At 49.0% G+C, this 14,697-nt stretch overlaps 3 protein-coding genes across 3 annotated transcripts; 1 reads left to right on the top strand and 2 right to left on the bottom strand.

Moving 5' to 3' along the window:
* Window positions 1-630: 630 nt before the first annotated feature.
* LOC117858584 (uncharacterized) lies at window positions 631-3,332 on the bottom strand. Its single transcript, XM_034741674.2, has 5 exons — window positions 1,957-3,332; window positions 1,755-1,871; window positions 1,550-1,615; window positions 1,359-1,424; window positions 631-1,229 (listed from the first exon to the last, which is right to left on the bottom strand). Exons 1-5 carry the CDS (start codon window positions 2,485-2,487, stop codon window positions 1,116-1,118), a joined length of 894 nt encoding a protein of 297 aa, XP_034597565.1. The 5' UTR covers window positions 2,488-3,332; the 3' UTR covers window positions 631-1,115.
* A 3,947-nt stretch (window positions 3,333-7,279) lies between these two features.
* LOC117858582 (uncharacterized) lies at window positions 7,280-9,009 on the bottom strand. Its single transcript, XM_034741672.2, has one exon. It carries the CDS (start codon window positions 8,892-8,894, stop codon window positions 7,617-7,619), a length of 1,278 nt encoding a protein of 425 aa, XP_034597563.1. The 5' UTR covers window positions 8,895-9,009; the 3' UTR covers window positions 7,280-7,616.
* Window positions 9,010-11,971: 2,962 nt separating this feature from the next.
* LOC117858757 (protein MOTHER of FT and TFL1 homolog 2) lies at window positions 11,972-14,448 on the top strand. The gene is made up of 4 exons (XM_034741883.1): window positions 11,972-12,362; window positions 12,494-12,555; window positions 12,714-12,754; window positions 14,041-14,448. Exons 1-4 carry the CDS (start codon window positions 12,168-12,170, stop codon window positions 14,256-14,258), a joined length of 516 nt encoding a protein of 171 aa, XP_034597774.1. The 5' UTR covers window positions 11,972-12,167; the 3' UTR covers window positions 14,259-14,448.
* Window positions 14,449-14,697: the final 249 nt, after the last annotated feature.

Genomic DNA, 14,697 nt, shown 5'->3' on the forward strand with positions numbered 1-14,697 from the left:
TAGTCTAGATCTCTCCGTGTGGAAAGAATCCTTACTTACAATGTCATGCATCCTTATCTAATAACCGACCAAGTGACAAAACAATGCAGCAGTTTCTTTTCCATCTACCTCAGAAGCTTCCCTTCTCGTCTGAGAAGTTACCAACTGAAATTACTCGCACACACGATCATGACAGTTAAATAAAACTAATTTAGTTTTCCTGTCGTTTCTAAAATTTACTTAATTTCATTTTCGTTAATAAATTGATATAGTTTTTATTTTCATTTCTGCAGTCATAAATGCTTCCATTCTTCTAATTTCCATGCTTCTTCCTCAAAGCATGATTCGTCCGGAATAGCAAGATGGTGTGATACATGAGTAGGAAAGTTAGACTGACTATTTGAGGAGCAAAGGGCATGTTTGTGATGCGTGCCACACCATATGTTAGGCATGCTACAGAATTTTAGGCCAGTATTTGGGTTCCTGCTACACTTATGACTTGCCACAGTTTTTCAGCTACATGGGCCACCTGTCAGAGTCTCAGAGACTCATCTGTTCATCAAACTTTGCCTAAAGGTGCATGGGACACCTTAGTAAAATTTGACAACAAAGTGCAACGATATGTGGACACCATCCAAACATGGCCCAAAGTTTTCAATAAGTATCTATTTAAAAATTTATCTCATGTATGGCTCATCACTACATGGACATATTTCCCTTTCACTACATCTTTCTCATCAGCTATCAAACACCATCGTCGTCTGCGGTTCATGATGACTTGGTTTATGGTAACCATATTGAACTTCCAGGTGCTAACAATTTCAGGTGCGTACATCCTTGCTAGTTAGGGGCTGGAATAAAGAAAAAACTGTGATACTATCAAATGAATTCCTTCGTAAGCTTTAATGAGACAAGAAGAGTGATCTTGTAAAAGTGAAAAGAAACAAGATCCATGTATGACTGATGAACTCCAACACGCTAGACTCCAGATATCTCAACCATCACATGTTTCAGAGCTTGTGCTCTACTACTTTGCCTCTGTTCTTCGCCAGCGATACATGAGTAGATCACTAGATCTCCTAATAACGTCTTCACCACCTTAGCCTTCTAGAACAAACTAAAACAAGTGCATGGTCTCATTTGTTAGGGAACTGCTGGGACGACAGGAGGGCGTCCAAGGCGTCCTTCACTTGAGAGAGCTCCGGTGCCTTCCCTCCTTGTGCAGGCCAGAACTCATCGGCAGCCAACACCTGCAGCATGCATAATTCATGTCTGGATCAGATATAGCTGCTTAAACTGCAGTTTTTTTTTCATATACACAAGAGCTTAAAAAAACACAAATGAAACTAGGATAGGTTGAATTGACACAGATCACGCACCTTGACTTGCAGCTGGAGGAACTTGACATAGGTGATCGCCTTCTCTAGCATGGTGACCAAATCCACCTGCGCATGAGTCATTGTCATCCATATGGTTAACAACTAGAAACTTCGATTGACTTAATTAGCAGAGGAAGGCAAAGAACAACACATGAAAACTACAAGATCGAGTGAATGGCATGAATATGTACCTTGGTGCCATTGGGCACAAGATCTTGCAGGACTTTGAGCTTCTCGGCGATCCTCTCTCTTCGAACCTATGCACGTATGGACATGTATAGCTTGAGTTAACCCAATCCGATTGCGATAGAAATTTAACGACAATTATGTATTGTCTCCCAAGTACTATGATGATTCTCAAGAAGAAAAGGGCTGAGAAAATGGTATTAATTGCACCTTTGCAGCTACGCTTTGAGGGTCCTTGGTAGGAGCCGGAGCAGCCTTGGCCTTGCTCTTCCTGCCGCCGCTGCCGCCACACTGCTTCTTCGCCACTGCAGCTTGCACCTCACCATCCTGAATCACATACAATATCATCATGTTATCACTCATTGGAATTCATCTTGATTGTTGGAGATGAATTAATTAGATAGAAAATTACCGGACGTGCGCGCTTGTTCGTGGCCTTGGCCGGCGGCTGGACGGAGCCGAGCTCCTGGAAGTGTAGGCCGGTATCATCATCGGCCGAGCTGCCTGGGCTCACGAGCCCAAACCTGCAGGCGGATCCGTGCTGCTGCGCCGGATTCTCGACCATGCCGGCGGCGGCGTCCATCCACAGCGCGCACCCGTCGTCGCCGTAGGCGAGGTGGTGGTGTCCGCCGCCGCTGCCGGCCTGCTCGAAGCTGAGCACCGACGAGCTGGAGCTGGAGCTGGCGCCGCCCGAGCCGCCGTACCCGGCCCAGCCGCCGTAGTAGTCGCCGGCGGCCGAGGCGCCGCCGCACCCGCCGCCATGCTTGAAGTTGTCGTCGTCGAAGGCGAGCTGCAGCGAGAGGGCCGCGCCGTCGCCGTCCACGACGCCGCCGCCGTGGTAGCCGAAGAGCTCGAGTGACATGGCGGATGGCTCGTCGTCGTACATCACCGTTGGCCGGAGCTGCTGCTGCATACCACCGCGCTTGCTTGCTGCCTGAGCCATCTAGTTAATCACTCTCGATGGACTGATCGTGTCACTGTGAACGTGTGAGCAGTGGTGATCGTGTTAATTAGGAGATCGATGGACAAGGTAGTAGTAAACAGCTAGGGTTTCTGTTCTTGGTAGCTCACTAGCTGGGCTGCCGATGCATGAGACGTGTAGGCCGGCAGCTACTTTTATAGAGAGGGCTCTGATGGAAGAAGCCAGTAGCAAGCAGTAGGTGCTACGAGTCTCTGGAGCTTAGGACAACAGCAAGTTGGCGTAATACTCTAACTAGCTGAGGTCTTAAGCTAGCTTAGCTGGCACATGCATATACATATATAATTATCTGTTAAGCTCAGCTGATTAAGGCAAGTAGCAGTAATTATTAGCGATCGACAAGAGCTTGAGAGCCGCCGCGGCATACGGGAGCTCCCATGTTAGGGATCGGAGCATATCGCTTCACGTGGCATTCAAGGCCACTTCGTGTGTGCTTGCATTAAATCATGGTACAATTAAGGAAGATGAGCTCAGACTCAGAGCTAGCTAAGCTAGGTGATGGCAAGAGGTATTTTTAATTTTTAATTTTAAAAAGCTGGACGGCATGCACGCACGAAGTATTAACAGCGAACAATCTCGGCTTCCAGGGCCCAAGTGCAGCACACGGAAAATATAGCATGTGTTTGGTTCGGGAAAGTAGATTAGGTTGGCTCCATCCCTCCTTTTTTGGTTGGGTTCGATCCACTTTGTATTTTGTTGAATGCGTTAGGTTCATTCCAATTTTTGTTTGGTAGAAGGGATTGAGAGGAATGTATGGATGTTCTTTTAACACTGTTAACATCAGTTACTATCAGATCCCACCTGTCAACTGTGTTTGTCGTATATCATCCTCTATTTTTTTCCTTATCTTCTTCCTCCGGCACCCGGCAGGTGCAGCCCGAGCCTCCCCTGTGCCTTATCTTCTTCCTCGGCAGGAGCAGCCCGAGCCTCTCCCGCCAGTTGGTGCCTCCCCACCCCACCTCTCAGCTATGGCGGCGCGGTCTAGCTCTGCCGTCGGCGCCTCCAACCTTACCTCCCCGCCCCAACCTCACCTCCCCCGGGGACCCCGGGGTCCCGCGCGGTCCTCCCAACGCCGCCTCTTCGCCGTGCCCTCCTCCGCGCCACGCCGGTCGCCGTCACCCCTGCCGTTCTTTGCGCCGCACCGGCCATCGTCGCCCGCACCATCCTCCCTACCCCGACGAGCATGCCCGAGCTCGACCCGGCTGGCGGTGGATCCCCAGGGCGGAGCTCAACCTTTGGCCAACGATGGAGCTCCCCCTAGGCGCTCGTTCTCGCGTAGTCGCGCTCGCCTCCCTCACCCGCGCCATGCAATCCAGGAGCGGATGGAGCATGACAGCGTCGAAATGGGTCGAGATGGTCCGCCCAATTTGAACGGACCATCTCGACCCGGATCTGAGACGAATATTCCTTCTAGGAATGAGCCCAACCCACCTCATTTCTGAAACAAGCATGGGTCCAACTAGGTTGAACCCGTCCCAACCCACCTGAACCCTCAAACCAAACACACCCATAGGGATCCCTAGTTTCAACACGGGTGTTTCTACTTTCCCCTACTTCTGTAATAAAACCCTCCCAATCTACCAATAATTATGGGTAATTAATTAGATTGTTTGCAGATTGTTGGTAATTTGACACACTCAAGGGAGAATTGCATGCCACAATTTTGTTGTGAGCCGGCCTTCTGGTTTATCCCGATTCCTGATCGATCAATGAGCTCCACAGCACGTTGCATGATCAAGTCTAGGTTCCAAACAGCTCAAATGGTTACAGAAAGATACCAACAAATTTACTAGTATAATCACCGACTTTATACTAAATTTGCTAGTACAATCACCGACTTGCATCCAGCTAAACTGGAGCACAGGCGGCAAGTACACTGCGCGGCTATACACTCCCCAAGTTAGTTAACCGTACGTACCTTAAACAATATAAGCTGTACTGCTACGTACAGGGACGGAGAAGATAACCTTCATGCATGGGCATCTTGCCAAGGCAGAATGGCGGATCAGCATTCGTATCCGCTCCAGATTCGACGTGCCCCCACGTTTCGAGTTCCAACAGGAAGCCATGTACGGTGCAAAGGAAAACCGAGCTTGATTGCACTTCAAAGCTTCACATGGCCTCGCTAGCAGCTAGCAGAGAGCGCCCCCACGCTGCACCGAAAAACTATGCCGAGCGCGAGTGTCACACTTGCTGGGAGGGCGCTTAAACTATGCGCTCTTCCGCCTCCAGAGTCAGCTTCAGCCTCAGCAGCTAGCCGTGAGAAACCTGGACCTGCAATCTCACACAGAGAGGGGAACAGACAAACGGACGTGCGACGCAGTCGTGCAGCACGTAGGCGCGCCACCAACCTACTCGACTCCGTGCATCTCGCAATAGGAAACTCTGATATATAAAGTATTGTAAGTAGAATATACCGGCAGTATTATACAGCATCGAGGCGGTCTTCAGAGACCGGGAGCTGACGTACTCGCCTGCTTCGAGTAAACAACAGCTAGTGCATGCCTGGACTATATATTCTGTGCTGATCAGATGCTTTGGGGATAATTGCCCAACAAATCGGATAAATTTGGATATCATTAATTCTAAGCATGGTTTTGTGCCGTCGTTGAGTTGGGTGCTCCAATATAATGGCTGTACAACTATGTGTTGTTGTGATACAAGCGCTTTGTGCTGACACAGCACGCGCAACCACCCACCGGCTTCAGCTTATGAGAATCAGGTGGCTGGCACTGCAATAGGAACTGAGTGACGTTGAAATGAGCAACAGGTATCGACTGGACAGGGCATAACTAAATATCAGAGACCACCATGTTACTGCCTCAGTTCTCACTACAATCCAGTAGTTACTGACTAACGAAGTTCACTTTGGCTATAAGCATGGCGATGTGCGGCAACAGGACAACAGTACTGCTATTAATTAGTTTATTTATGTGAAATGCGATCCGACCCAGATTAGAGACAGCGAATTACCTCATAGATCGATCACAACAAGCCTCTGAATCTGTTACCTTCTTATTACAACTATCACCTCTGCTTCAAGTCCCAGCCTGCGATATAAAACAAAAACTTAGACCTATCAAGAATAAGGTTCAGTAATCAGGTACTTAATCATTAAGACAGCATTAACTCTACCTTGTCACACAACTCAGGTGCTGATCTAGGGCATGATATTGATTTCATTCACTCAACTGCCACCAGCAGGATACAGCTCATCATATCAAAAAATAAACAGACTCTAAATTATAAGTGCTATGGAATACCATAAGGAAGTCGGCACGGTAATAGATGGATAAGTCATTAAGTCATTGGTTAGTGTTGCATCCCAAGCCACCTTAAATGATTGCCTGTCATCTAGCAAACCAGTCTAGCAATACAATCTACATTCAGATAACAATATGATGTAGCCACAGCAATGAATGCAGTGATCAAGTTGTATATTCACCTCAAATGATGTTTGTTACTCCAGAAATATCTTACACTAAATCATCATGTTTTCTGCTAAATGATGCATTAGTACCTGTGCAGTGTCCCAGACTCCCAGCCTATGGATTTCTCAAAGGACCCCTTAAAATACTTTGAATTATTGGTACTTGCAGAAAGTTCACGAAGTATGAGTCTACACATGCAGATAAGATTTTTCAGCAACTCTTTCTGTCACACATTCAGTCAGGTGGCATGAAAAAAGTATGTTGCACTCTCTGCCACATTATTACTGGGTACATCATGGTTCGCAGAACATAGCATCTATGAATTTGGAAACTGTACCAATTGCAAACATATTTCCTGTAGGCCAAGGCTATTCCCACTAAATTACTACAAGGCCTGCTTGGCCTGGTTTCAGCTTTAGATGTACTCATAATATGTAATAAGCTTAAATAGTTAAGTTAGGTCCAAATGACCAAATAGCTAGATCAACATTTAACTAGACTAGAAGCCAGAAGCCCACTTCCAAAGCAAAGTGGGCCTCAGCTCAGGTACGCAGGGGACATAAACCATAAGTTTGCTCATACGGCTTCGAGGTTACATAACAAGCCAGCATATTGTGCCTATAAGCATAGGCCCAGTATAACACCTTACATACATTGAGTCAATAGGTCCTAGAATCATCATATTCAAAGAAAATTCATCATGCAAACCATTGCTGAATATTTAAAAGACCCATTTGTTTCAACAAAGTTAACAGATTTCAGATCTAGCATCAGATGAAATTGTGAAAAAAACATATATGTGTTATCAGAGTTTCCTTAACCACATCCTTTAATATTTTACATATCAATCTTTGCATACACATACTAGAAACCAATACCTATTCCATTACTGTGCGTCACTATTTTTGGTTGGTCAACCAAAAGAGTTATAAGGGGGGCTGATCAATCTTTGCATCCAAATAACTAGAAACCAATTCCAAACCCATGATTATGCATTACTATCTTTGGTTGGCCAACCTGGGTAGGAGTCTACTGTTCTAAGATGGCTAAGGTTTAACTTAGGCAGTGATGTGTCTTGGGCATGATTTATTTGGGGAGGGAGGACCGGAGGAGAGGGTGGCAGGTGGTTCTAACTATTCTAAGTCAAGTATCCTTCACAACTGCAGATAAACAAACCAGATACACACCCACATGAGGTTCAAAGTATAAGTTAGCGAAGAAACTAAACTTAGCTAACAAGATGCTATCATTTGCTTACTCTCAATTCTCAACTGAAGTTCCCACATGAAAAGGTACAAGGAACAATGATAAATAACCGTGAAAGATAAGGGATGCTCATTGCAGCTGAGCAAAAGGGCAATAAATTTTCACTGCAAAAACATTTCTGCAGCTTCAAGTACTAACCATCAGCTCCACTAAACCACATATGAATTATGTGAGAGATTATAACCGATACATGACGCAATGAGACTATTAAGAGGTGATCTGCACTAACAACTTAGCACTATAAGAGTAACAAAAAAAAAATAACAGCATTGTCGCATGAGACTGCATATCAATCTTAAGAAAGCAAGGGACTAATAGTATGTGGCAGGTTAAAAAATCGGAAGCCATCACTTTAAGTTGTGCACCTAGTGCTACTTCAAACATCCTGAAATGCGATTATGAATGACCATCTGGTGAGTTCATCTGTCTGCCGAGCTCTTCATCAGCCTTCTTCAGAAAAACATCCCAGCCACTTCCCTCCCCCCAATCCAGCATATCATATGGCACTGCTGTCATCAATCCTGGCCTGACTGCACCCTGCTGCATGACCACTCTAAACTCCAGCTCATGCCCTCTTCCTTCCTCCTCAAGCTCCTCCCAAGTAAACAGCAGCGGCAAGGTATAACCACCCCATGGATTGAAATCTATCAACTTGACCCGCCCATCACTTCTCACATACACATCAAATGTATAGCTGTTTGAGCCAAACTGTGGCTCAATTACTTCCTCAAAAAAATCCTCAATCTTTGGTTGTACCTCAGAACTCCATCCAGGCAATGATGGGTAGTAAGCTGATGCATCTCTCTGGGACACAGCAACCAGCTTCCGCTCCCGTACGAAGCATCTGAACTCTGACTCTGGGCGGAGGCCTGGGTACCACTTGCGGAGGGCAAGATAGTATTGGAAGCCATCATCCACCCAAGTATCCCCGTTTCGTTCTTCTTCCGGTGCATCTTTCAAATCACAGTCCACAGCATTTGTCTTGCCTCCCTCCTCGTCTATCTCCCTTGAATCACTCGGAGCATCATTGATGCCTCTGCTACAATCAGTTTCATTGGCATTTGGCCGAGCACCTTCCTCGGCACCAGCACTAACCTTCCGGGCATTCCGTCGAGCACCCTCCTGGTGCACAAAATCCTCGCACGATTGGCGCGCGGAGGCAAGGTCGTGGGCTACACAGTCGGAGGCGCGGAGCAGCATGGCAACCTCGGCGAAGCACGTGCACCGGGTCGTGCCGTCCGCGGACATGAAGGTGGCGTCCTTGGGCGCGCTCCAGTTGAGCTTGGGGAGCGCGGCGCCGCCTAGCTCCGCGATGGCGGAGTCGATGGCCGCCTCCAGCTCCGGGAACTCCGGCCGGTGAGGGTGGTCCGCGTCGGGGTCGTGGACGTCCTCGGTGCTGGAGCCGAAGAAGAGCTCGGAGTTGAGGAGGGAGACCGGGTCGGGGTGGTGCGCGTGGATGGGCGCGAAGGGCTGGCGGCCGGAGGTTATCGCGGGGAGGAGGAACGGGAGCGGTTCCTCATCGGAGTCGGCGTCGGCGTCGGGATAGGCCGCTTTTCCAGCGAGGTAGCGGAGGAAGGCGGCGGGGAGCGGGATGATGACGGTGGGGATGGAGTGGCGGCGGAAGGCTGGGTACCACTCGTGGATCTGGCAGCGGAGCAGCTCCTCGAGAAGCATCTCCTCCGCCGCTTCTCTGGGATTCCGGCGGCTTCTCTGTCGCTGTGGTTGTGTGAGTCTCGGCGCTCCTCGTCGGCGGCTTCGTCTATTGGTTAAACCGTCGCCGCCGTCCGCCATCGTGGTCGAGTCTTATTCTCTGGAAGAGAAGATGGGCCGGGCTTGTACGGCGTTGCGTTGTTTTTTGGTGGGTTACACAAGGGAGGGACTGACTACTGGTGTAGCATGGGCCCTTCCTGCTCATGGATGTCAACAGATTGGGCTTTATTTTTCTTCAAGTGGATCATGCAAATTACCTGTTGACCAGCCCACGAAGTGTTGACCAGCCCACGAAGGCATTCTCAGCGTGGCAAGGGCGCAAGGCTAGGCACCCCAAACGGCTGGTTGACCTTTTAGGTCATTCTAAGTGTAGTGTAAGTTTTACGTTTCCAAGAATGTTATATATGTAAGAGTAGTTAGTTCATATATAAAATAGATCATACAATGCCACCTTATAAATAGTGTGCCATATCATCACAATTACTATCTACATTGCATCTCATTTATTGCCTATAAAACTGCCATTAAGAATAGCTTTATAGGTGTAAAAGTAATTCATTTTATTATTTACGGTCGAGCGGACCAGGTCATCAAAATCAGCGCTAAATCAGCCCTAAATCAGTTTATGTTGGGCTTAGCCCGTTGCTCGGTATGAAGCTATCTAATTTTGATTAGATCTACTAATTTACTCTCGAGGATAGGAACGGGATTGGGATTAGGATATTTTCTCCATTAGGAGACGAAGATGGGGAACCATTCCTTGATGTTGATTTTCCATTGGTATTCCTATGCTTACCTTACTTGTTGTTCAACTTCCTCCTCTTTGCCCACCCCCTTGCACTGTACCCTCTTCCATTCAGATCGAATATGCCTTGCCTTCCTCCTCATCCCGCTCTTGCCATTATATAAGGTTTCAATTACTTTATTACAAATTCTTTCAATTTGGACAAAAGCTTTTTAAGAAAACAAAACATTAGATTATGAGGTAATAGAAACTTTGATTTTCTATAAAAACTTTATATTATGCAACAAAAAGTAATATTTTGGTTCACAACCAAAACTTTCGATTCAAGGCCAAAAGCTTTAAACTTATGCATGTTGGAGTAGGAGAAAGATGAAATATGCGGTTAGAGTTTCACTGCAAATAATGGCGAGTAGAGTCATGCTTGGAGGTTACTAGCTAGAGGTAGGCATCATCGAAGTTGGGTAGAGGCGTCACTTGAGGTTGTTGGTAGTTGGGGAGAGGGAAGTGGCCGGTTGAGCTACTAGGATGAGGAAAGCCCATCGATCTCCTTCGTAATGTTAAACCCTCATGTCATGCAATCAAACAGACCTGGAGGGGGCACTGAAGTTGGGCTAGAGACAATGGCGTCAGGCGAAGGCGTTGGTAGTTGAAGAGAGCAAGAGGTGTCGTTGAGACACGAGGATGAGGAAAGCTTGCCGGTCTCCTTCCGCGTATATCCACATGTCATGCAATCAAGTAGAGCACTAGAGATGACTCGATGGTAATTAAATCGGGTTTTCCATCTTGGGTAAGTTAGATGAATAGAATTCAAAAACATACGACAGATGCGACCTAACCTCCATTCGCCGTGTTGTCTTTCTTTCTTTTTGTCCGGAGTCAACAATTCCAATTGTTGTTTGAAATTGCTTTCTATGTGCCGAGTTTAGAGATATGAAAATGCTACATGTGGATTTGTATTGAGAAATAGTTTTTTTTGGAATAATTTGTTTTGTTTGCTTATACATTGCGGCAAATATATATGTTATACTAAAGCAAAGTTATGCAGCTAGCTTTTTACCTATGTGAGTCTTAGACAGGAGGGATGATATGCATGGATAGATTCATCCAACACTATTGCGGAAACCCCTTCAGTACCGGTTCGTAACCCCCTTTAGTACTAGTTGTGCAACCAATACTGCTAGTTCGGTACTAAAGGGGGGGACTTTACTACAGGTTCAATAAATCACCCCGCCTGAGCCCGAGCCTCACCGGCCCGAGCCCGAGCCCCAAGCCGTACCCCGCTCGAGCCGCACCTGTCGGCCTGAGCCCGAGCCGCACCCCTGGCTCCGCCCTTGCCCCCGTCGCCACCCTTGGGCCCTAAGCCCCCGCCGGCCACTTGGCCCCTCGCCGGAGACGCGCCTTGCCGCCGCCACGCCCCGACCTCGCGCCGCAGCACGCCCCGGCAGCACGACCGCCGGAGTCCAGCCACACTGGCTGGATCCGCCCTTGGATCAGAGAGAGAGGGAGAGGGGGGCTCACCATCACCACCGCCACAGCCACCAGCGCCGCCACCACATCGACACGCGCGCCGCACCTGGCGGTGGCCGCATCCACCCGCATGCTGCCACAGCCCTGTGCGCTGCTGCCGCTCCTCATTGCCACAAGTAAGGGTCGAGCAAAGGAGGGTGAGGGGCAGCGGGAGATGGAGGTCCAATGGGAGAGGGATCTCCGGGGAGGGAGGGGCTGGCTGTCGTCGCGGGGGGAGAGGGCGAGGGAGAGGGTGGAGAGGAGATGGATGGCGGCGCGGGAGCGACGGCGGGAGAGAGAGAGGACCTAGCCCAGGCGGAGATAAGGCGGAGGGGGCCGGGAAGATAAGGTGGAGGGGACCGTGAGACCATGAGAGATGGAAAGAGATAAGATAGAGGGGGTCGGGCGGAAGATAAGATGGGTGAGGCCATCAGGCGGAGGAGATAGGGCCACCTTCTTTACAACCGGTGCTAAGGGGATCAGGGGGTTTCTGAGAAACTAGCCGTTAGACCTGATAAGCATACTTATATTAATACTGGGTTAAAAATGAACTGGTACTAAGAATTAGGATCATTCAATTTTCTAGCAGTGCAATGTGGACACAAGCGCACGCACACAACCCAGCTGGTCCAGATCATCACGACATACGTGGCGCCCGGAGCACTGAGAGCCCAGCTTTTCAAGCCCGTACGTGGCAGCTGCGCCCGCCCCCCGGCGTTGCGTCGTGCCAATAATCCAAGTCCCATGACACGAAGCCCAGCGTTTTGTGCCGTCCTGCGCGCGGCGGCCCTGCTGCGCTCCTGGACATGCTGTAGCTCATGCACTCGTAACTGTGTGCGTCACGCGACGGGGAGAGAACGAAGTGGCTAGTTAACCCTGCAACGGCAGTCGGTCAGTCGTCGAAGCACACACTCACTCTCACTCACAGAGACTGAGATAGCTAGGTAGCTAAAGCTTAGCAAACAGAGCGAGATCGTCGAGTAGAGATGGCCAGGTTCGTGGAACCGCTGGTGGTGGGGCGGGTGATCGGCGAGGTGGTGGACCTGTTCGTGCCCTCCATCTCCATGACCGTCGCGTACGGCCCCAAGGACATCAGCAACGGCCGCCTCCTCAAGCCCTCTGCCACCGCCGCGCCGCCGCTCGTCCGCATCTCCGGCCGCCGCAACGACCTCTACACGCTGGTAGTGCAGTGTTACCCCTTTGCTGTTCCTTTCTTGGTGCATCGATCTTGATCGATGTGCGTGCATGCATGCGCCGCAAACTGATCGATGATGATCTCGTATGGATAACTTTTGCCGCCGCCATGTCACAGATCATGACGGACCCGGATGCGCCGAGCCCCAGCGACCCCACCATGAGGGAGTACCTCCACTGGTACGCGCGCGTGTCAATTGTTCTATCCGGCGGCGGATCAAAGACCCTTTTTTTTCCCTCGATTATTCTATGTCGTACTCGATCGGTTCTTTAGAATCTGCCATCCACACATGGCATGTGTGTTCTCCTTGAGATAACTAGCTTGTCGCATCATGCAGGATAGTGACCAACATACCAGGGGGAACAGATGCAACAAAAGGTGAGTTTATTTATGGATATATGTGCTTCTTATTTCCTATGAGCATATCATTATCGCCTTTGAACCTATATATGCTTTCAAAAGGTATGTTTAGCCCGTGCGAATGTAGGGTTGATGAGACTAGTTAAGATAATTTGGTATTAGGATTACGATTGTTACCTTGCATGAATCATTTCATATATCCTGATCCTCACTTTGTTTTACTCCACTCTTAGTTGCTTAATTATTTCGTCCTAAATAAAAGCCAATACGCTTGCTTGCAGGCACTATTGAATGGCTGTCAGAAAAAAAATTATCTAATGGATTCAGAATTGTATTCTCTTAGTATATTTACATTTTATAAATTCTATTTGTGGACACCCACAAGACCATACGAGTCAAATCACATCTTTTCTCTTAATATGGGAAATATTTAATTATTTGGGAAATACTTAAACTATAGGTTTGCATATAACCGGCCGGATAAAAAAGTGTAAAAAATACACACCACGAAGAGTTTAAGTAGTCGTTAGTCTAGCTTTTCCTCGAGTGGCCGGATAGTTTTTAAGTACATTTTTTAATTTTTTTTCTTGCGAACAACATCATTCTTAACAAACTATATATACCCACGGCCATTGATAAATAGTAAATAGCATGAAAACAAGATGATATTGGCCATTTCTGTTATAGTTGCAGTGGAGGAAATGCATCTAGAATTTGTCACACCAAATTAGGAAAATATACTTTTTTGTTATTTTCTACTAGACCTATGCAATGCTAGTTCGATCAAAGAGCCGGCCTGTGTCATGGGCGCCATGCAGTGCGCGGATGCGTGATCGATCTCCACATGATATCTTTCCCTTTTTAGACACGGGAAAAGTGGAAAGCTAAAAAACAGAACAGATACACCATGCCGTCTTCTTGCATGCCCTCGAGATTTGAGAAGGATTTTTCGTGGAGTACTACTGCCCTTATATTTTCTTTTCTTTCACTCATCACTGGGTACGGTGTCAGGGTACGCCCTGCGGCCGGCAATCGATCGCATGGCACAAACTCTCACGCAAGCCGCCATCCATCGCGCCGCAGCGCGAGTTGGCAGAACACCGAGGCTGCCCGCCGGCGCCACACGTGTCGCCCCCGCCTTCCCAGCGCCCGCCAAGCGTTGGCCGGCGAGGCGGGACACGTGCGCGGAGAGCACGGCGCGGCACGTGTGGCGGCGGCGTGTACCAGCTGAGGTGAGCCCATGCGGAGGCATAGCTAGAGGGGGCAGGCGGTTTAATCAGTTGCCGCGACGTGTGCTGCTGCAGGGGAGGAGGTGGTGGAGTACATGGGCCCGCGGCCGCCGGTGGGGATCCACCGCTACGTGCTGGTGCTGTTCGAGCAGAAGACGCGCGTGAACGCCGAGGCGCCCGGGGAGCGCGCCAACTTCAACACCCGCGCGTTCGCGGCGGCGCACGAGCTCGGCCTCCCCACCGCCGTCGTCTACTTCAACGCCCAGAAGGAGCCCGCCAACCGCCGCCGCTAGCCCCGAATGCGGCGCCACCTGCATGCTGAATGCATATGCATCGGCCGGCGGTTAATTATGTATACAACCGCCGGTGAATAAGAGCTTTATTACTGCCGCGTTCCTTATTACCGTATGCTCATACTCCCCTGTTGTATGTGTTGTACGCATGGCTGTCGTCTATGTACATGTACTTGTGCGCTTGCAATTATATGCTTACATGTTCGCTGGCTACCAACTGCCACGCTGCAGGTCGGCGGCAGTGAGAATACCTTCACTTTTTACCTTTTTTTCCTGTGGCTGAAAATTCTAGCACCACCCCATCAACTTCCCTTATTCCGGGGGTCCTGCTGCGCCCCCGGGCCTAGCCACGTCACCCCTTTTTCGCGGTCGTCCGATCGCGGGCGATCGTGTGGTCTAGAGGCCGCGATCGTATGGTCCGGAGGCTGTCGCGAAAAAA

Source organism: Setaria viridis, chromosome 5, assembly GCF_005286985.2.
Source record: "Setaria viridis chromosome 5, Setaria_viridis_v4.0, whole genome shotgun sequence".
Classification (NCBI taxonomy): domain Eukaryota; kingdom Viridiplantae; phylum Streptophyta; class Magnoliopsida; order Poales; family Poaceae; genus Setaria; species Setaria viridis.